Genomic DNA, 22,845 nt, shown 5'->3' on the forward strand with positions numbered 1-22,845 from the left:
ACAAGGGTCTATGGGCTTCTCCGAACCCTCTTTACCAAACCCTCATTAAGGAGACTTAAGGCAGGAGTTGAATCCCAGGCAGAAAGTGATTCCCCGGTGAGCAGAGCCCATGCAACCGGGACGGTGGGGCTGAGAGGGGAAGCAAAGAGGCATCAAAACTCCTTTTAAAGCCAAGAAAGAGTCCTCAGCTCCCCAGACAGAGTCTCCATCTCCTTCTCTCCCCCACAAACACCATCATCTCTTGTAGGAGCTGCCCTATCTCTGCTGCCTGTGGGTCTCGCACAGTGCCTGGCACATCATCCTGTGGCTTCCAGCACCGTCAGGCTGTGTCTACAGCTCCCAGCACCCAAACCATCTCGTTTTGTGCTGCCTGGCAATTCGTTTCTATGTGTTGGGTCATTCTGACCTGGTGTTGTGTCATTGTTGTCCCCAACCACTGTCATCTGGTGGGAGGGGGCAGCCCAGGGCTCCAGGGAAACAGCCCTTCTCTTTCTTCTGCCCCTATTTTGGGTGCCTCAGTTTCCCCATCTCTAAGAAGGAGACCTTGGTATCTGAGGGGAGCAAGGGGCTTATAAAACCCCTTCGGGAAGCGGCCAAAAGCAGCTCTGGCATTCTAGGGGGGACAATTCTTGTGCAGATCTGATTCCCTGTACTTGCTCAATATAGAAGCAATTTCTGAGGACACAGAGGGGAAAAAAACAATAGGAGTGAGAAGAAAATCAGGTCCAAATTATCTGACCCCAAACTGAATGTCCTTCCCTTTGCAATGTCTAGGTTTAAACCCAAAGAGCTAGTTTCCGCAGGTCCAGCTCTGGGCTGGGTCTCGCTCAGCTCCCAGCTCCATTTCAGCAGCGATTTTCCCATTTACTCTGGGGAGGGGAGCTGAGAACCCACATTTTCATACCCATATGTATTTGCTCAATTTCCCTTTAAATCCTTGAACCTAGACGCTGCTCAGACTGGGTTTAAAATTCAGGCAAGGGTTAATAAAAAGAGGGAGTGAGCAAGATTTTGCAAGGAATTAAACCCAGGCGAAGGCGCCTATGGGAAAGAGCCTGTTACCGGCCCCAGGGCTGTAGGTCACTAGTGCCTGTACTTGCTGCCAAGGTTTATTAGGTCGTTGTTTGAGTTGAGAAGAGCATAAAAACTGGCATGACAGCTGGAGTCAGAGCAGGCGGGGAAACCGCCTGACTCAAAACTGAGCGTGGAGCCAGCGCCGTTTCCTCCGGCCGGCCCCGCTCGCCGTGCGTGTGTCACACACCCAGACTCATGATTCATCTCCTGGACCGCTCAAAAGCTCCGTCTGCCCCAGCGCTGCTCCCCATCGCTCCCGGCGGGGACGGCCCCACCACGCTCAGGGTTTGCAGGACAAGATGGGAAAACTCTCCGCGGCGCTCGGGATCCTCGTGCTCTGCGCTGCTGGCGCCTGGGGTAGGTTTACAGCCTGTGTTACCATCACTTGCTTAAAGCTGGGGGTTTAGTGATTATGTTGCTGGTTATTTCCCAAAATGCCAGGACTTTCTGCATTCCTAGGGTCTGTGGTTTCCTGGGAAAATCACTCAGAGGGGGAGCTGGCAGCTTGAAACCTCGGAGAGGTTCCCAAATACAAAGTCGTTTGGGCTTTAGCTGGGTCAGGACCAGCAGGGTTCATCAGAAACGTTATAGGGTCAAGACACAGCTTGGTGCGTTATTCTCACACTGGGTGCGGCGGGTTTATATTCTCTACCTAACGCTGTGTTTGGCTCTGGGTGCTGGTTTGTAATGGAAGCACTGGGGTGTGACTTGGGCTCCATCCTTGATAAACAGAAAGTTCACTGGAGCAGTTTGCAGGGCAGATAGTCACCGTGTCCATGTTATTTTAAGGGCTGCCTATTGCTTTCCTGTGTTCTTTTTTCTCATGCTGTTTTGGTGCTTTTCTTTAAAAACTCCGATTTCTGGCATTTCAGAACATATATAGTTCATATTTTTGTTTAAATTTCCAATGGAGAAGAAGCCTAGGAAAGCGTTGTCTCCTCCCCAGGTGTGTTTTCAGGGCTCAAAGCAAACCTTGCAACTGCAAAACGGTGTGGTCTTTTCAGTTCCTGATTTATAAATCAACCCCATTGTTTTTCGAGGTGGTTTGGGGGCAACATTCTGCCTAAAGAATTCCAGACTTGGGTGAATTCCCTGAGGCTCCGATCCGAGCGAGCTGTCACCATACAGGACAGAGGATAAACCCTGGAAGAGTTTGGCTTTATAAAGCTGCAGTTTGGAGCTGTGCAGGTGTTTTTCTGTTTGTGTGTGTCGGTGCCTTGGTTTGGGGTATCCCCAATGCGGGAAGGTGCCAGCAGACAGTCCTAGGGTGGCGTGGGCAGATGAGCCAGAAACTCTTAAATCCTTACCGCCAAGTCAAGCAGAAAGGCCAGAGGGGGTGTAAATAGGGTTTGTGTCCTTATTGAGTTTTCTAAACTATCTTTATCAATTCTTGCTCATATTGGCTGAGAGGGGAGAAAAAAGAGCGGGTTACTTGGAGTGCAGATTGGGGACTGAGGAGTTTCCTCCAACCTGGGGAGGAAGATGGATGCTCATCCCCAGACATCTGGGTTAGTTCAAGCGCATCATTTCACATTTCTTGGGGTCACGGCACTGCCCAGCTCTGCACGGGTGGTTCCCATGCTGCTCGGTTCATCTCCCTTTTCCCCTGTGTTTCATGTGCTAGGTATTCTTTTTAAAGCCTGAGTGTTTAGGATTGGATCGTTATAGGAGACTAGGTGCTTTCATAGTATAAAAATGCAGCTTTTGTACTTGGGTTTATTAGTTTTTATGGCTGGAAAAACAAGCGCTCAAGAATACAGAATTTGTTAGTTTAGGCTGTGCTGGGACCTCGATAACCTGCTCACGGCCAGGGCCGGGCAGCAATTCTGGGCACTCACAGGGACAAATCCTGCAGCATCCTCTGCTCTCCTCCGTGTCTAATTTGCTCTCAAGGTCCTCCCTCCCTTCCACAAAACCCTCCCAACATCGCACCCCACATCCAGCCATGCGAACAGCACTGGAAATGCCAAAATAGAGACATTTCCCTGCAGCGAGGGGCGTGAGGTTGTGGCATGTTTGGATGGTGATAACCACCCGCTGCGCATCACCGCTGGTGCCCGGGGGTTTTGGCCCCATCCCATGGTAAGGGGTGACCCTGCTCCATCCATCCCCCGGTGAAGTGGAGCCAAGAATGGCTCCATACAGCGCTGGAGCTTGGGGAAGGGTCCTTCATCCCCGGGCATGGAGCGATGGAGACCACGAGGCTGTGCGAGTCTGGAGCAGAAAGTTTGGTTTGTATCTCCAGCATGGAGCGGGGACACCAGATCAAGGACCCCCTGGGGTTGGCAGCTCTGAGAGTTTAATCCCGAGCACCTCGCGCTGCCAGGGCCACCCCGGTCCCCAAAAACCGTCAGGGTAACGCCAGGGTAATTAATGCCTCCCCTGCCATCCCTGAAGGGCTGAGCTGCTGCCAACTATATCGGAACTGGCTCCCAGCTGCACGGCACAGCACAAATCCAATGCAGAACACAAATCCAAGGCACAGCGCAAATCCAAGGCACGTGTGCCGTGCTGAGCTGCAGCCACTGGTGCTTGGCAAAGCAGAAGGGATTTCACAGGGACATGGCAGGAGCAGGTGCGAGAAGCCAGAGCCAGTGCTGTTGGTGCCACCGCTGCTTTCTGAGATCCCTTTGCCTTCCCCGTGCTCAGCCCTGGCCACCGGGACCCATCGAGCCCAGGAGGCAATAATGCTGTTAACACATTGCTGAGTGGCCTTGGTGCAGAAAGCACCGGAGATGAACCTGCTGCTCTTTTGGGCAATGCTAAATTTAAAGTCTTTCCCATCCTCACATGCTGCAGCTGGGTATTTTGGTGTACAGTGAGAGCTCTGGGAGCAGACGGAACCCAAAACTGGTGCTGAGCCAGGCAGCTGGGTTTTAGCCTCTCGTTTAGTTCCCCTCTGCAGGATGAGCAGGGGGTGCAGGTGGCAGAGGTCCCATGGGGTACGTCCCCGCTGGCATTTGGGACAGTCACAGCGCGTCCAGCTCAGCCTGTGACACCACCCTCGTTCACACAAATGCACAAAACCCTGCACACATGGCCACGGTGCACACACGCACACTTGTGCTCCGGGACTGCGTGCTGGCGGGCACGAGCGCACGGTGCCATCGCCATGGTGCTGCCCAAAGACCTGACGACATCGTATCACCGTTTCCTCTTTCTGCTTCGTGTTGCATTTCCTGCAACCGTGGAAAATGCTGCTTTTTCTGCCGGTGGCTGGGGAAAGCCCTGTGCGGGGACAGGGGGACACGGAGATCCCAGCGCCCGCTGCTCTGTGCCAGCATCCCCCAGGGCCCCAGGCTGCAGGGTCCCCCCCAGCCAAGCAAGCACATTTGCGGTCTGCTCTGCCCGGAGGATCCTAAAACTCTGCTGAGATGTTTGTGCCCTGGAGGAGGAAGAGCCGAGGGTGACGCCACCACAACTGTGTCCCCAGCCACTTGCTGCATCGGCCGTTGGGACCGCAGAGCCACCAGAGGAGATCCTCCCGGCCGGGGGTCCCTGCTCGCATTTTGGGGACCTTTAATCCCCTGCGCAGACCCACTGGTCTCTGACCTTCCCGGATGGTACCAGCGATCACCTCCCAAAATCCCCACTGCCATTTGCACTGGTAGATTCCAACCTTTGCACATTGGCACAAACCACCGCCATCACGCTTACGGACTTGTGCCCTTTCCCCGCCTTCCTTTCCCTGGGTCTGAACCTGTGCCAAGACCTGCTGCCGAGTTCAGCATCCGCACAAGAAGGCACCGACCACCCCGGGTTGGGGGTGGTGGGAGAGGCAGCAGCTTCCCAGTTGCGGGTACCACCCTGCACCCCTGGGAATTCACCCCGTCCCCCTCCCTCTGCCCCAAAGTGTCTGCGGGGAGGCACAAGGGGAGGTGTGCCCCCCCCACCCTGGGGGCTTTGCTCCAACACATGTGTGACATTGCAGGAACAGGGCTCCTTAAAGGGAGCTGGCAGGTGGGAAATGCTGCTCAGTCCTGGGTGGGATGAAGCCCTCCTGTTACCGGGCTGGGGAGGTGGGTGTAAAAGGAACAAAGAGGCAACACCTGTGATTTGGGACTGGGAAAGGGGTTAGAATAGAGTCCTTATAGTACTGGAACAGGCTGCCCAGGTGGTGTCACCATCCCTGGAGGGGTTGAACAGATGGAGATGAGGTTCTCAGGACATGGGGCAGTGCCAGGGGTGAGGGAACAGTTGGATTTGGTGACCTTGAGGAGCTTTCTCAACCAAAATGATCCATGGATGGGGCAGTCTGCTTATGAAGCTGCTGGCTGAGCACCGGGACTTCAGCACACATGTGTGGTCTGGGCTCTGCAGGTTGTAACCACGCTCTGTTTTGCTGTTTCAGGGGGTAACATCTGCACCATGCGTGGGGTGAACTCCTGCAAGCAGTGCCTGGCCGTGAGCCCCCTCTGCGCTTGGTGCTCAGCAGAGGTAAGAGCTGGGGGGGTTAACAGGGCTGGAGCACAGCCCTGAGCAGGACGGGGGGTGTGTAGGAATGGATGAGCCTTTGGGCTGTGGGATGGGCGCTGGTCCCTGTGTTACAGCTACAGGTTTGGTCTCCATCTGTTCCCACCGTGTCTAAACATGTTTCTCGGTGGCTTGGTGACCGCAGCTCTAGATGTTCATCACAGGGCTGGGGCTGGTCATTCCTGCCTTCATCTGAAAACCTGCCCCGTCTCTGGGTGTGTCAGTGGGAGCTACATCGAGCTGGCTGCGAAATGCTGATGTTTCCACTGGGAATTCACTTTATCTTCCTAAAAAAATGTACATTTGAAAAACCAGTTTACTTTTGGTTTGCTTCTTGAGAACCCGTTGTAAAGCTCTGGCTAAAGGAGGTAAATTGCTGGAAAGGGAAGGGGGAGCTGATGGGAAAAAGAAAAAATACTGATTAGAAGCTTGGGTTTAAAAGCCCTTTTTTTAATTGGAAAGAGGGGGTAAGGAAAACAAGGTGCCTGGTTTTGGTTACTGAAGAGGATGTGAGAGCTGAGCTGTGGCTCTAAAATCACCCTTGTTTGAGTGGGTGAGAGCCTGGAGGATCAGCCACGTTCCTCTCCAAAAATGCTGCCCTGGGGGTTTGTCCATGGGGATGGTAAGAGCAGGGAGTTTGGTAAGAGGAGGGAGTTTCCTAACAGCCCCAGGGTGGAGACAGGGAGGTGAGGATGGGATGGGCAGAGGTGATGAAACCCCCCCTCAGGGCTTCATGAGGGCATTTCTCCTTTGGACAAGTCTCATCTTCTTTGTCCACAAAACCCGGCTGCTTTTGACTGTGCCTGTGCCCATGGTGCCCGCTGGGATGGGAAAAGACCAGGGAAAAAGCTGGAAAATGCCGTTGGGTCATGCCTGCGGGGTCTGATGCTTTGGGGTCAACATGTGTCTGGTGGGGATGCCACTGCTTGCTGTGCCCATCAGGTTACCGCTGGGATTTTGGTGTGTGGCGTGAATAAAGATGCTCGTGCCTTGTTTCATCTCCCACAAGGAGCAGCTGAACTTTGCACCTTGGCAAGGGGCCTCGCTCCCCAATGCAGAAGGAGAACGGAGCTGGGATGGGCTCACTCACTCCTTCCCAGCCCTGTCCTGGGATGGGCTGGTGTCTTGACGCTGTGATAGGCTTGGTTTTTCTTTTTCCCCGATCAGCAAAGGTTTCCAAAAAAGGCAATATTTCCAGAGCTGCTCATGGACAGACGTGACGAGCGGCGAGGGAGCCGTCCCGCTGCCAGCAACCAACCCCTGCGCTGACTCTGCTCAGCAACTCTGCCTCCAACATCTGGACCACATTGGCTTAATTTAGCAAATGAGGGTTTTTTCTGTGGGTTTGTTTAATTTCCCTGGGGTGGGGAAGGTCTCTGATACTGAGCTCCCCCCCACTTTTTTTTTTAAAGGGACAGTGTCCTTATTCGTGCCGCTTCTCCTCCCACCCGTGCTGCCTTCCCAAGGAGCCAGGGGTTCTCAGTTACTCCTGCTCCATCCTGGCTCTGGATGGGAGCATAATTTCATTGCAGCTTCTTTCCTGACCCCACCAAGCGCTGATGCAGAGAACTGAGTTTTAGTTCTTTTTCAGAGACCTTGACCACTCTTACCAATGAATAGATGTGCCCATTCACTCACTTTTCCTTTTGGAAAAAGTCAGCCAAGCCTCAACACTGAGATGTGGCTCTAAAAATCACTTTACAGATGATTGTGGCAGATCCTCCAAGGCCTCACCTGCTCTTGTTCCCATGGAGGAGAGGTGGTGGCAAGGCTAGACCAGGGTTTGACTTGTGATAATGACAGCTTGTGATAATGAGGCGGGAATGTGTGTTCCCCATATCCCTGCAGCATCTCTGTGATGGGGAGCTGATGAGATCATGGCTGTACTGATGTGGAACCTGGGTTTGCAGGTTTGTGTCCCAGTGAATGAAATCCCTGTTGGTGTGGAGGTTTCTGTGAGTCCTGAGTTAATCACGATGTTTAGGGCTCTGGGGAACGACGCAGCCCTGGGGCTAAACAGCTTCTCCATGGAAATATCACAGTAAGAATGATGCTGTTAATCCCATAAGGTGCTACGTGTCAGAAGGGCAGTAGAGCTGGTGAGGGGCTGGAGCACAAGTGTGATGGGAGTGGCTGAGGGACCTGGGGGGTTCAGCTGGAGAACAGGAGCTGAGGGGAGACCTTCTGATCTCTGAACTGCCTGAAAGGAGCTTGGAGCCAGGGGGGTCGGGCTCTGCTCCCTAGGAACAAGCGCCAGGAGCAGAGGAAACGGCCTCAAGTTGCACCAGGGGAGGTTGAGGTTGGATGTGGGGAACAATTTCTTCCCCAAAGGGCTGTGGGGCATTGGAACAGGCTGCCCAGGGCAGTGCTGGAGTCACCATCCCTGGAGGGTTGGACAGACGGACATGAGGTTCTCAGGACATGGGGCAGGGACAGGGGTGGGGAAACGGGTGGACTCAGTGATCTTGAGGGGCTTTTCCAACCAAGATGATTCTCTGATTCTATGTCCTTTGAGAGCCTGTGAGTCCCTCTGGGTCTCCTGGTATCCCCCAAGACCCCAGCACCACCATTAAACCCTTTCTGCCCAGCCTGCTTTTCACCTGTATCTCTTCCCAGTGATTTCCCTGCCCAGGACAGGGATGTACAAGATGACTGATGGGTTCTGGAATAGACCAGGCACCTCTTCCTGCAGCGGGGAGCCCCGTGGGGCGAGCGTGAGGGATGGGTGGGTGCGAGGGAGCTAATTTAGAGGGATGGCTTGTTTCCTTCACTGACTTCAAGCGCGATGTCCAGGGTGGGAGCGGGAAGCCACGGGGGAGGAACACGCCTGCTGATGTATTTTCTGGCTATCACTTCGCTCCTGTTTCCAGAGGGCTCTAAGCCAGCCAGGGCCTCCTGACACCATTTGCGTGTTTCTTGTTCACGTAAAACGCATAAATTCATTCCTGGGTTCAGCCAGCCTGAATCTGGGGGGGACGTTATCCCAGATGGGGAACCCTTCCAGTGCTGGGGGGATGAACCAGCCCCACCAGCACTTGTGTGACCCCTTCTTGCTGCAGGGAAAGGCCGTGCTGGTCGTGTGCTGTAGGACTTTAAATGTAGACATATTTGGAGGGAGATGGAGAAGCCCCTTGGAGGGGAGGGTGGCTGCTGCCTGGCCGGGAATGCATGACAGCAGATCCTGGCAGCGTTGGGCTGGGAAAGAAATTCTTTCCATATTTGTGTTTATGAGAAACCGAAGCGACGGGAGCCCTTCTGAACACGCTGCGATAAGGGTGAGGAGCCGGGAGCTGTCGAAGAAAGGAGGGATGCAGTTGGACCCCACCATGACTCCACATTTTGTGCTTCCTGCCCCTGATGGGCATTTGATGGCTTCTCCCGTAGCCCCTTTGCCTTTCTGCTCTTTCGCTCCTTTTTTGGTTCTCCGTTCTCCAGGCCAGCTCCATCCGGCAGGAAGCTGGAGAACGGAGATAAGCCTGAACCGTTCCCGGACAGGAACCGAGCGCTGCTTTGTGCCATGGGCTCGCCCGCGGCAGGGCTGTTCCTTGCTCGTGGTGGGATTTCTAAGGGCCCACATTGAGAAAATTGGGGGAAAAGGTGGCTCGTCTTTTGCCAAAGTTTAGAAAATAGTTTAAAAAAAAATAAGAAGTCTCAGGCTCTGCCTTGTTCACATCCCAGCTCACCCTCTCCTGCCATCCCGCGTGGGTGGGCTTTTCTTTTAGCTTTGCCAAAAAACAAACCTGCTGGGTGCCAGGAGGGGGTTTGGCAGGGATAAATGATCTGTCGCTCCTTGGCAGGGGTTGCTGAGCTCCATGTCGGAGCTCCATGTCGGAGCACAGCAAACCCAAACCCACTCTGAGCCCCAGTGGTATTGCTGACCATGGATCCCTTCTATCTGCCACCTCCTTGAGCAGAGACCCTCTGCCCTAAAGAGCCGCTAATCCCAGTCTTGCATAGCTGTGATTCAATCATGGCTCACCAGGAAAAAGGGGTCTTCTCGCCTCCTCTTGGCATAACCCCGGGGGTTCCCAGATAACCCTGTCCCTCTCCCACAGGTCATGGCACAATCGTCCCCTCGCTGCGACCTCCACGCCAACCTCCTGCGAAACGGCTGCGGACGCGACCACATCGAGTTCCCCATCAGCAGCGTCACCATCCTGGAGGACCAACCCCTCAGTGACAAGGGCTCCGGGGGTTCCACCACCACCCAGATGAGCCCCCAGAGAATCGAGCTGAACCTGCGGCCGGGTAAGAGCCCCCAAACTGCTGTGGGAAAGGGAGATGCAAGATGCGATGGGAATAACCCAAGCAACAAGTGAGCCATCGCTCTGCTGTCCTATAAGCTCAAAGTCTTCATTTTAGCTCAACGAGGGGAAACAGATGCTCTCCAAACACAAAGTTGGGACCCCTGATGATTTAGTGGGGCTCCAGTGATGCAGTCAGAGGGGGTTGGAGCTCTTTGGGCTCTTGTAGATTTAAAAGATATTTTCTCCATGCTGCAAGTCAGAATCTGCTGTACAGATCTAGAAGGAATTACGAAACTAATAACAATTTAAGCTCAATTAAAGCTCTTTTTTTTTCCCTCAACATTTGAGGTGTTCTGAGAAGGCTGCAGCTGTGCCCCAGGTCACATTTCAAAGAACAGCAAGAAAGAGGCTTTGTCTCTTTTAAAAAGTAGAAACAAAAGGGCAACCAAAAGTATTTTCAGCACTTTTTCTTTTTTTTCCAAAGTGCAAAAGTCATCAAAACTGGCCCATTCCCCAGAAGGTTCTAAGGAGGTTTTTATTTCAATGGAAAATACTTAATCAAAAATTTCCTAGAAGAGTCAGGGAGGAGCCAAGAAGAGTGGGAAGGAACAGGGATGGGGGAGGCCCTGGGAGCTGCTCAGAGGAGCAGCCACACAGCTCCCTGGTAATGCCCACGAAACCTGCTGCCCACACACTGGGTCTTTCACTCCATCCAGCATGTGTTGGTCACACTGTCCATGCAGGACAGCTTGGGGGGTCAGTCTGCTCATGTCCTGGGAGTGAGAGATTTGGAGAACAGGAGCCATAAGACACCTTTGTTATCACCAAGGGGTGCACAGCACATCTCCCTTGCAGTCACCATGCCCTGCAGACTTCGCCCCTTGGTGTCTGTTTAACCATGACATTCTTCTCCCAGAAGCTCTAAACCATCTCCTTGGGTTCCTGCTGACCCCACAGGTTGACGTTCACCCTACTCCTGTGATAAGGCCCCTTGGCATCTCCCAGGAGAGGGTCTCACTCCGCTGCTCTGTCACATTACAGATGACTCCCAGATCTTTCGTGTCCAAGTGCGGCAAGTGGAAGACTACCCCGTGGACATCTACTACCTGATGGACTTGTCCAACTCCATGAAGGACGACCTGAGGAACATCCAGAACCTGGGCACCAAGCTGGCCAGCGAGATGCGCAAACTCACCAGCAACCTCCGCATCGGCTTTGGGGCCTTTGTGGACAAGCCCATTTCCCCCTACATGTACATCTCTCCTCCACAAGCCATCACCAACCCTTGCTATGAGTAAGTCCCAGGCTGAGGAAGCCTTGGAAGGGCCAGAAGTAATGGGGCATCACTGGAACGTGGCTGGAAGTCCATGGCAATGGATTTCAGCAGGGTTGAGGGTGTGATTTTTGGGCAGGGTTTAAACTGTGCTGCACTGCATGTTCTGATGGTGTAGAGAGGAAACTTTAAAGTATCATTGTCACTGAAAAGCTCTTATGGGAACGAACAGTTTTACACTGTTTTTTCAGAAGAGGTGTTGAGGCTCAAAGGAAGTGACCCTTAAAAATCCCAGCAGGACAGAGGCTGGGAGCTCATCTGAGCCCAGCACCACTAGAACATGCGACTGATTTTTCAAATGGTCCTTCGCTAGTTTGTGGCTGTGTCCTCGAGCTCTTGGGGTGGTTGAGTCCCCCAGACAGGATCATGGGACGTGGGATGGCTGCAGGGTGGGGATGGGAGCTGGAGGAGCCCTGTGAGCCCCGTGCCCTGACTGTTGTCCTTCCGCAGGATCGGAGAAATCTGCCTGCCCATGTTTGGCTACAAACACGTCCTGAAGCTCACAGATGAGGTGACCCGCTTCAATGAGGAGGTGCGGAAGCAGAGTGTCTCACGGAACCGCGATGCACCCGAGGGCGGCTTCGATGCCATCATCCAGGCCACCGTGTGCGATGTAAGGGGCGAGAAGGCTTGGCTAGCATTGGGAGAAGGTCGTGAGACCGGGCTGGGGGGTTGGCAGGGACCACTCAACCCAACCAGGACAAAGCTGTAAGCCTTGTGGGGTTCAGATCTGGAGAGGGTGAACATTCAAAAAGGACCTTTCTAGACCAAGACAAGAAAAGAGAAGCACCCTTGTGTGGTTCTGGGAGGACAGAGGAGCAGAGCAGGTGCTTGGGGACTCCTGATGATCCTGTGCCAGCCCTGCAGTAACCATCCCAGAAGGAACATCTTCTGTGCCTTGATTTCACTGGAGATGGGAGGGGTTGTGTCCCTCAGTCATTAGCCACCCTAATTAACACTCTAGCAAACTAAAACCCATCTTTCACCTGTACAAGTAGCCCGTGTCCATCTGCCAAGCTCCGTGGTCCCCACAGCACTTCCCCAGGAGATCTATTGCCCTCAGTTCCCTCTGCAGTGGCAGGTTGGTCCCAAGGGCCAAGCTGTGACGCAGGGTGACAGCGCAGGCAGCAGTGGGGTGGTGGCACCTGGGGCTGCCCTTGACACGCGTTGCCACACGACTGGGAGCTGCCTCTCGCTGCAGGAGAAGATCGGCTGGAGGAACGATGCTTCCCACCTGCTCGTGTTCACCACAGACGCCAAGACCCACATCGCTCTGGATGGCAGACTGGCCGGCATCGTGCAGCCCAACGATGCCCAGTGCCACATTGGCGAGGATAATTTCTACTCTGCCTCCACCACACTGGTAAATCCTGACCCACTTTTGGGGTTATGGAGCTTAGAGCTCCTGTTGAGTGTCTCCATGGGGTGGGAAAGGGGGTTCAGCCGTGACTGGAGAACATGATGAGGATGAGGGTGGCTGGGGTGTTCCTAGCGTATGGTGTCTCTTCCCCAGGACTATCCCTCTTTGGGCCTGATGACTGAGAAGCTCTCACAGAAGAACATCAACTTGATCTTTGCTGTGACTGATACAGTTGTTGGCCTCTACCAGGTAACAGCTGCTATGCAAAGCCACCCTTTTGGGGAGCTGGTGGGTCCTGAGGAGCACCCTCTGTGGCTGTGGTCTCCTGCCCCATCAAAGCTCCTTGGGAAGCTCTCATGTGCCTGGACAGAGTTTGGCCAAGTTGTGGCATGTTCAACCATCACGAGCAGACCATACTTGTGGTATTTCTCCAGAACTACAGTGAGCTGATCCCAGGCACAACAGTTGGTACCTTGTCCAGAGACTCCAGCAACGTCCTGCAGCTCATTGTGGACTCCTACGGGGTGAGTGTGCGGTGTGATGGCCCCACAACAGCTCTCTCCCTCCCAAAATAGCCACTGCAGATTGGGCAGCTTCCCCAGCACCCTGCCCGGACCAGCTGCAAGCATCTGCCTCCACCCATGTGTTGTGTGGACCCTGAGGAAGGGAGATCACTGTGTTCATCACTGTGTTCACTGCCTGTCCCTTCCCATCTTTGAGATCATTTCCCTGTGGGGAACAATGTAGTTGAGTCCTGAGGAGGACTTGGAGCACTTGGCTCCTTTCTTGTGTGCATGAGAGTATTAATCTTGTTCCTTGGGATGTCCTGCCCAGCCTGTGCTCTCGTCTTCATTGCTCCTATCCTCCCCTAGAAAATCCGCTCCAAGGTGGAGCTGGAGGTGCGAGACCTTCCTGAAGAGCTGTCCCTGGCCTTCAATGCCACCTGCCTCAATGATGAGGTCATCCCCGGGCTCAAGTCTTGCATGGGGCTCAAGATTGGTGACACGGTAAGGATCCTGCTGATGGGACTGCTTTTACCTCCTCTCCACCAGCACCATGTGCTCTCCATACCACCTCCCAGGTGACACAGACCCTGTAATCTTCGCAGCGGAGGGAGGGGTCCAGCTGGATGGGTGCAAGGAGGGAAATGGTTTTTAGAGGCTGGCTGCAGGCTCTGTAGTCCTCTAGCTCAGCACAGGCTGCTGGCCACAGTGCGTGGGATTTAGCCTGGTTACTGTGGCAGGCAGGTGCCCTGGCCCAAACCGTTCTGGGACAGCTGTGAGAAGTCCCAAAAGAACCATAGAATCATTTTGGTTGGTAAAGCCCCTCAAGATGAGTCCAACCGTTCCCCGCCCCTGGCACTGCCCCATGTCCTGAGAACCTCATGTCCGTCTGTCCAACCCTCCAGGGCTGGTGACTCCAGCACTGCCCTGGGCAGCCTGTTCCAATGCCCCACAGCCCTTTGGGGAAGGAATTGTTCCCCACATCCAAACTCAACCTCCCCTGGTGCAACTTGAGGCCGTTTCCTCTGCTCCTGGCGCTTGTTCCTGGGGAGCAGAGCCCGACCCCCCTGGCTCCAAGCTCCTTTCAGGCAGTTCAGAGATCAGAAGGTCTCCCCTCAGCTCCTGTTCTCCAGCTGAACCCCCCAGGTCCCTCAGCCGCTCCCATCACACTTGTGCTCCAGCCCCTCACCAGCTACATTCCCTTCTCTCCACTCGCTCCAGCACCACAATGTCCTTCTTGTAGTGAGGACAGACCCAGTGGGTCCGTTTTTTTGGCTCCTTAAGCTTGGACCTGGACTGGAGCGGGTACTCCAACCCTGTGCTCATGGTGCTGACACCCAGACCAACCTCTGCCTTCCAGGTGAGCTTCAGCATCGAGGCCAAGGTCCGGGGATGCCCACGGGAGCCCCAGAAATCCTTCACCATCAAACCCGTGGGCTTCAAGGACAGCCTGACGGTGGTGGTGAACTTCAACTGCAACTGCTCCTGCGAGAGCCAAGCCCAAGCCAACAGCCCGTCCTGCAGCCGAGGCAATGGCACGCTGGAGTGCGGCGTCTGCCGCTGCAACCCGGGGCGCCTGGGCTCACACTGTGAGTGCTCGGAGGAGGAGTACAACCCCTCGCAGCAGGACAACTGCAGCCCCCAGCCAGGCCAGCCCCTCTGCAGCCAGCGCGGAGAGTGCATCTGCGGGCAGTGCGTGTGTCACAGCAGCGACTTCGGGAAGGTGACGGGCAAGTACTGCGAGTGCGACGACTTCTCCTGTGTCCGCTTCAAGGGCCAGATGTGCTCGGGTGAGTGCTGGGATTGGAGTGGGGGAGGCAGCCTGGGGCATTTGTGCTGCCCGAACTCATGGACAAGGGATGCATCAGATATTTTGTGGCTTGTCCCACTTGTCCTCATCTCTGGCTTGCTCGGACATGGCTCTCCCTGTAGCAGCCCAGGGTCTGAGCCAATACCAGGGTTGGGGGAGCTGGGTCTCTAGTTTGGAGAAGAGGAGACTGAGTGGTGACTCATTCCTGGGGATCAATATGGAAAGGGTGATGGAGCCAGGCTCTTCTTGGTGACAACCAATGATAAGACAAGGGGTAATGGAACTGGGTAAAGAAGGTAAACTGGAACACAGGAGGTTCCACTGAAACTTGAGAAGCAACTTGTTCCTGGTGAGGGTGTCAGAGCCTGGCCCAGGCTGCCCAGGGAGGTTGTGGAGTCTCCTTCTCTGCAGACATTCAAACCCGCCTGGACCCCTTCCTGTGGAACCTCAGCTGGGTGTTCCTGCTCCATGGGGGATTGCACTGGATGAGCTTTCCAGGTCCCTTCCAACCCCTCACATTGGGATTCTGTGAATTACTCCCTTCTTGGCAGCCGGCTTTTCCTCCTGTGCCCAAGAGCTGATGGCCTAGAGGGTTAAGGAGCAGACTTTGGTGGCTGCTTAGAAGTCCCATCATGGGGCTGGAGGGCACCCAGGGAAGTAGCTCTGGGGTGTGCAGGGCAGGGTCCCTGCTCAAATCACAGCCCCCAACACATCACAGGTATTGCTCTGCAGAAGGAACCCCCAGGGTGGAGGGAGGCAATTTTATCCTCCATCCATTTATTGAAGACTCCCTATTGGTAAAAGCACTGAGGAAACAAATCCTGACCCCTTTGCTGATCTTACAACATCGTCCCTCCTGAATATTAAACTCTTCCATGTGCTACCAGACCTCTCTGCTCCAGTCCTGGCGGCTGCTCCTCTCAGTACCGGGGAGACAGGAGCAGGTCTTTAGGTGCTTCTCCCATACCAGGGACTGGGGAAGGAGCCCCTGTCTACAAAACACCCACCCCAACAGTGTCCTGATGTCCCAGGGCCTCTTCCCCATCAGGAACTCCTATCAAAGGTTTCTCCCAGATCTCTCCAGTATGCACTGGAGGTCTCAATGAACCCCAATATTCTGACCCATCTCCTGTTTTCGTGGGGGATGTTGAGGGGTGGCAGTGCCTGATCCTGGGGTGTGAAGCTGTGGGGCATGCCCTCTAGGAGCAGAGCGCTCCAAAAGTGATTCAAGAGGGGAACAAGAGAGGGGCAGCCACCCCCTTCCCTGTCCCCCACCTCCCTGTGTGAGCCCATGTGAGGCAGCTGCTCACGCAGTGCCAAAAAGAGCCACCGCTTTCCTGCAGCGAGCCCAAAAATCCCCGGTGGCCAAAGCTGATCCCACACTGCTGGAGCCCAGCGTGGGTGAGACAAAACCCGCTGGCCAGATGACACTCAGTTCCTGCTCCCTGATGTCCCCTAATCGAGTTTTTGGGGACCACACCTGTCCCCAGCCCAACCTCCTGGCTCATGGCTGTGTCTGTGCTGCTGGGATCGATCCTTTATCTTAACAGCCTGATAAGGGACGTAGAAACAATGCTGGGGTTTTCCTGCATCCCAGTTGGTGTCCCCAGGGTGCCTGTCCCCACTCCCACTGCCCGTTTCGCAAGGGCAATGACGAAGCCCTACCCCCCAGCCTGGGCGGGTTGTTAATTAACCCGATCTGTCTGTCTGACCCCGTTGGCATCGATCCCGTCCCACTGAGCCACTTCTCCCCAACCTCCCCGTCTGCTTCCGTGCCTTGTCACCCAGCGCATGGCACTGTCTTTCCTGTGACTCAGCCCTAGTTCCTCGTTAACGAGGTTACACATTTATTTCTCATGCCGGTGCCTCCGAGGCCGTGGCAGGGACGGTGCCCGGTTGATTTTCTGTGTTCCCGACCTGCCCCACTGCCCTTGGGGCTTGGGATGGGTCAGCACTTGCCAGCTCCACGGCATTTCCACCTCTTACCATGTCTTATCTTTGAGCCAAAAATCAAACCACAATCCAAACAGCTCCAGGCTTTGGCAGGGTTTGAGCACGTCTGTCTGTCTGTCTGATTAAACCAGTCTCGGTGAGCATGTAGAGCTTCTTGGGTTTTTCCCAGCAGTCAGCTTGGCCTGCTGGTCTGGAGCTGGGAAACAAGTGGGATTTGGGGAGGTTGAGCAGATGTCCTGACTCAATCTGAAATGAATCTGAGCAATCTGATCTAGTTGAAATGAGTTTGAGCAACCTGAGCTGAGTAAAGATGTCACTGCTCATGGCATGGGTTGGACTGGATGAGCTTGGACGGTCCCTTCCAACCCAAACTATTTTCTGATTCTATGTAAAACCAAAGCCTGACTGGCTCAGAGACGGATCTGATTGAGTGTCTTGAGCTGCTGTTGCTGACCTGGGGCAGCTCAACCTGAAATTTACCAGTTTTTCCTCACTTGGGTGGAGTAAGACGAGCGTTGGGCTCACAGCAAAGGCTGATGTGAACTACTGTGTGTCCTACCCCAAGGACAGTGGAAATGGGTTGTCCTGGGTAGCTGGTCTGCTTTGGAGATGGAGCTGCTGCTCTAGGTACATAGATAACGCATACGGGTGATTGATAATGGGATCTATGGGGACACTTGAGGGTTCTGATGTCCTCTGGGTTGTCCCCAGGCCATGGGCAGTGCAGCTGCGGGGACTGTCTGTGCGACTCGGACTGGACCGGTGACTATTGCAACTGCACCACCCGCACCGACACCTGCATGTCCAGCAACGGGCTGGTGTGCAGCGGCCACGGCTCCTGCGTCTGCGGCAAGTGCGACTGCACCCAGCCCGGCTCCTACGGTGACACCTGCGAGAAGTGTCCCACGTGCCCAGACGCCTGCACCATCAAAAAGTGAGAGAGGACAGAGAACTGGGATCAGGTCTTAGCCCATCAGGGAGCTGGTAGAGAGCTGGGATGGGACACGTGCTGTTAGAAAGCAGTGACGCAGAGAAGGACTTGAGAGTCCAGGTGGACAACAGGTTGCCCATGAGCCAGCAATGTTCCTGTGTGGTTAAGAAGGCCAATGGTACCTGGGATGCATTAGGAAAAGTGTGGCCAGCATGTCAAGGGAGGTGAATCCTCCCGCTCTGCAGTTCTGGGTCCAACGCTGGGTTCCCCAGTTTGAGAAGGACAAGGAATCACTGGAGAGAGCCCAGGGAGGGACACAAAGATGCTGAGGGGTCTGGAGCATCTTTGTGATGAGGAGACACTGAGAGCTGGGGCTGTTGAGCTGGAGAAGAGAAGCTGAGAGGGATCTGCTCAATGGGATCAATATCTCAGGGTGGGTGTCAGGATGGACCAGACTCTGTTCAGTGGTGCCCAACGCCAGGGTGAGGGGCAACGGGCACAGACTGAAACACAGGAGGCTCCATGTGAACACGAGGAGAAACTTCTTTCCTTTGCGGTGCCAGAGCCTGGCCCAGGCTGCCCAGAGCGGGTGTGGAGTCTCCTTCTCTGAGCCATTCAAACCCCCTGGACCCACCTGTGTGATCTGCTCTGGGACCCTGTGTGAGCAGGGCTGGGCTGGGGATCTACAGGGATCCCTTCAACCCCAACCACCCTGGAATTCTGTGATACCCCATCAGGGAGATGGCAGCAGGAGCTCTCAGCAGTTGCAGCCCGATTGGGTTGGGACTGTGGCAATTTCTGCAGCTCGAAACTGAAAGGTGTGACAGTCCCCTGGGGAGAGCATGGAGGAGCTCACGGTACCTCCCTCCTCTTCCTCAGGGAGTGCGTGGAGTGCAAGAAGTTTGAGCGGGGAGCGCTGATGGAGCAGCAGTCCTGCAGCCGCATGTGCCGAGATGAGATCGAGACGGTGCAGGAGCTGGGTAAGAAAGGAGACACAGAGCCCTGCCCTGGAGCACGGCAATCCGGGGGCTGCGAACACCGTCTGTGGGTGTCCCTCTGAGCCTCTCCCTCTGGCAGGTGACAGGGGCAAGGACGCTGTGAACTGCACCTACAAGGATGAGGAGGACTGCGTGGTGCGGTTCCAGTACTACGAGGACTCCAGCGGCAAGTCCATCCTCTATGTCATCGAGGAGCCTGGTAAGAGCCACCCGCCGCAGTCAGGCTGGGGGGTGCAGAGCACGCCGTGCTGGGGTTCTGTGCTAAAAATGAGGGGATTTGTGTGCCCTTTGTACCTCCTACCCCCGCCAGGCTTGTAAGGAACCACAGCTGGGAGCTGAGAGGGGTTCAAGAGCCACTTTGTTCCTGCTCCATGCCACCAGGGCTGTGATTTCCTGCCTCTGTCTCGCATTTCCCCACCGCATCGCTCCATTATTTCACTCCCATGTTGAGGCCAAGGATAAGGGCTCGACCATCCCATGCCCTGATTCTGTTTCTGACTTCTTGGATGTAATTTCTTCCTCAAGCAGATGAGAGCTGGCTCATTTTAGCCAGGCTGGGGCATGGCAGCCCTGGGGTCTGCAGTCACCTCAAGGTCTGATTTCCAGCTGGACCAGGGTCTGTGTGGCCACAAATCCTTTGAAAGCAGCACCACGAAGGCAGCTGCTGACTCCCAGTACAGCTGCAAACATCTGCAGGGCTGCAGCCCGGCCCCCATACCCGAAGGGGAGGACCAGGGCAGGCGTGAGGAAGGAATTGTTGGCCCTGAGGGTGGTGAGAGCCTGGCCCAGGTTGGCCAGAGAGGTGGTGGATGAACCATCCCTGGAGACATCCCAGGCCAGACTGGACGGGGCTCTGAGCAACCTGAGCTGGTGAAGATGTCCCTGTCATGGCAGGGGTGGCACTGGGGGAGCTGGGAAGGTCCCTTTAACACAAACTACTCTCCAATTCTATGATAAGCGTGGCAGCTCCTGCTCCCTAACAGGAAGATTAAACCCCTCTGATACCAGATGAGTTCCATATACCCATGGCCAGGCAGCCCCAGAGCTGTTTTTAATAGCCCAGGGGGTTCTGAGCCCCCCCCAACCCTGCCCTTCTCCCTTTTCCAGACTGCCCGAAGGGGCCAGATGTCCTGGTGGTCCTGCTCTCGGTGACGGGCGCCATCCTGCTCATCGGCCTCGCTGCCCTGCTCATCTGGAAGCTCCTCATCACCATCCACGACCGGCGAGAGTTTGCCCGCTTCGAGGAGGAGAAGGCCAAGGCCAAGTGGGACACGGTGAGGGCCAGCAGGTTGGGGTGCCGGGCAGGAGTCCCCAAAGCCCAGAAGCTGAATGGATTCAGCTCCCAGTGTTCCCAACCCAGGAGCCCAGTTGCTGTCTGTGGTCCCAGGGCATGGTCCTTTGGGACCAGTGTGTACCATCCCTCTCTGAAACAGGATTTGGGGTGACACTGCCGGCCTGGACACCCCTTCCCCAAGCCCATTGTGGTCCCGGGGGCTGTGCACAGACAATAGAAGGTGTCCCAGATGCTTTTCACACATCCAGCATGTCCCAAGATCTTGTCACCAGTGTGACCATCTTACTCACTGCCCACAGCAGTTTCCATCCCATGAGGGAGGCGGAAGGTCCCTCATGTCACGGGATGCTGGAAGGGCTGAGGCACCTGGAGCACGAGGGAGGGAGCCATTAAAAATACATAGATCCACCACTCACTGCTGAAATGGTGCCTCAGTGTCCCCAGCTGCAAAGTAGAGAGAATGCTGATGTCAAGCACAAAGTGCTGATGCCCTTTTTGCTTCTCCTTTTTCCAGGGCAACAACCCTTTATACAAAGAGGCTACGTCAACCTTCACCAACATCACATACCGCGGGAACAATTAAGGGTGTCGCATCCAGTTCTGGCCCTGGGATCAGCCAGGGATCTGTGGGATCCTCTGGAACCTGGTTTACAGAAGAGATTGTGTGTGTCTGCGTGTAATTTAACGATCCCTCAACTGTCTGTCACCCCACTGTAACTGCAGGGATGCGCTTTCCACAGCGAACCTCTCGTCCTTACCTCGGCGGGTCGCCTCGCAGGAGCTGGCGGCCCCTCCATACACTGAACGCGGAGAAATGGGACTTTCTCTGCCCGGCGGGTCTGTGAACTGCAAGGTGCTCATCGGGCCAAGAGGCTTTTTTGGAAGCAGCTGCTCAAAGTGAAGGCTGAGCTGTGCTCTCCTCCATGGCTGGTGAAGCTCTGCCCCACTGGAGAGTCCCCTCGTGCACTGGACAGACACGGACCCCAGGGTCCAGGATTCATCTCCTTGGGGGACAGGGCAGCTCTGCTCGCTGCCACCAGGCAGGAACCATCATGGGGACCCTGCTTGCAGCCACGTGTTTCTGGTGCTGCTGTCACCCAGGATGGTGAAAAGCAAATGCCCAGCATCACAATGCCTGTTCTCCTTCCCTCCATGTGCACTCAGGTTCCACCACCAGCCAACTCCATGTAGCATCAGCTGTGCTGGTCCCAGCTGCAGCCTGGCTCAGTCCCCACAATGGTGCTGAGCTCGCTGTGTCCCTCTTCACTGTCCCCATGCCACAAAGCACATGGATGTGCAGGCAGCACCCTGGGGAGGGTTGTGATGCCTGACCCCTCTCTCTTTTCTGTGCTATTTGGGCTGCAGAATTGCACCACGCTTGGTTTTCTTTGTAGCTCAGGGTTCCAGAAGAGCAGGCAGGGCTCAGACCATGTCCTGCTGCCTGGGGTTGTGTGTTACCTATGGTTTGATCCCTGTGGGAAAAACAAAACTGAGTTTGGCTGTACCGGTGCTCCTGCCTGGTCTGTGCCCCAGCCCGAGCACGCTGGCTCTGTTCCCCTCATTGCACCAAAAAGAGACAGGGACCTTGTGCTCTGCGTGGAGCTGCCCCCAGGCTGAGTGGTGGTGGCTGTGTCCCCTCTGCTCCCCACAGCGTGGACGGCTGGAGGAGCAGCACCAGAATGGCAGCGATTCACGACATGAAAATAAAGAAACTTCAAACTATGAATGGTGTTGGTGTTCACACCAGCAGCCTGTGCCCAGGGTTCCTGCCCTGTGGGCACCCCAGGAGGACTTGGGGAGCTGGGTTGGGCCAAGGGATGGGGGAGCCCAGTGCAAGCTGGGCTGTGAGCCCTCCATGGGGGGCTCTACACTGTCATGGGTGCCCTCTTGGGGGTGGGTAACCCATTTGGGGACACAGGCTGGGCCAGAGCTTTACTCTGGTACCCCTGGCAGCCACCCCAGCAAGTGGGGTGAATGTCAGCAGCCCCCCATCCTGCCCCAGAGGAGGGGAGCTGGCCTGGGACCACTGGGGATTGTCCAGGAACAGCTGGGGCCTGGGCTGGGGTGAAGGTGCTAAACCAGGGAGCAGGGTCCTGCCTGTGTCCCCAGCTCCGTGCACCCGCTGGGCACCGCATCATACAGCCTGCAGGGACACCCAGCGGCCACCCTTCAAAGCAGCGTTTTGGGACGGGTAAGTGAGGGAAAAACTGTTTCGTTGGATATCTGACACCCCAATATCTGGAGCACAATGATGGGGAGCGGCTGAGGGACCTGAAGTGGTCACCTAACCCACAATAAGAAATGAGATGCACAAATCCTGCTGGCTTGAGATAGGTTAGAAAGAGAGTCCAGAGACCTCACTCTGATAGGGATGCTCCCATGGGCAGACTCCCACATGCACCGGTAAGTCCCTCTAGCCCTGCCCTGGCACTGTTTGGGTGGAGGTGGGAGCTTTGCCAAGCATTTGCAGAAACCTCAGGACCTCAACTCCATCTCCTGATCCACATCACTTTGCTTCTGGTCCTTGGCTGAGCAGCGATGCTTGAACCAGGGGTGATATGGAGCATGATGGGGAGCAGCTGAGGGAGCTGGGGGGTTCAGCTGGAGAACAGGAGCTGAGGGGAGACCTTCTGATCTCTGAACTGCCTGAAAGGAGCTTGGAGCCGCGGGGGTCGGGCTCTGCTCCCCAGGAACAAGCGCCAGGAGCAGAGGAAACGGCCTCAAGTTGCGCCAGGGGAGGTTGAGGTTGGATGTGGGGAACAATTTCTTCTTTCTGCTGGTCCCTCCCGCTCCCATCCCCGTGCTCAGCCAGTGTTTGATGGTGTGGGTGCACCAGACCCCCTCTCCCTTCAAGTTGTGACAGAAGGAA

General features: G+C 55.3%; 1 protein-coding gene across 1 annotated transcript; it reads left to right on the forward strand.

Annotated features, from left to right (window-relative positions):
- Positions 1–1,072: 1,072 nt before the first annotated feature.
- On the forward strand, positions 1,073–21,039 carry ITGB3 (integrin subunit beta 3). Its single transcript, XM_065856329.2, has 15 exons — positions 1,073–1,431; positions 5,426–5,511; positions 9,603–9,795; positions 10,836–11,088; positions 11,578–11,740; positions 12,329–12,490; positions 12,641–12,736; positions 12,922–13,011; positions 13,360–13,494; positions 14,351–14,780; positions 17,465–17,687; positions 18,564–18,664; positions 18,762–18,881; positions 19,790–19,956; positions 20,491–21,039. The coding sequence occupies exons 1-15, from the start codon at positions 1,374–1,376 to the stop codon at positions 20,557–20,559; spliced, it is 2,346 nt and encodes a 781-aa protein (XP_065712401.2). The 5' UTR covers positions 1,073–1,373; the 3' UTR covers positions 20,560–21,039.
- Positions 21,040–22,845: the final 1,806 nt, after the last annotated feature.

Source organism: Patagioenas fasciata, chromosome 22 (genome assembly GCF_037038585.1).
Source record: "Patagioenas fasciata isolate bPatFas1 chromosome 22, bPatFas1.hap1, whole genome shotgun sequence".
Taxonomy (NCBI): domain Eukaryota; kingdom Metazoa; phylum Chordata; class Aves; order Columbiformes; family Columbidae; genus Patagioenas; species Patagioenas fasciata.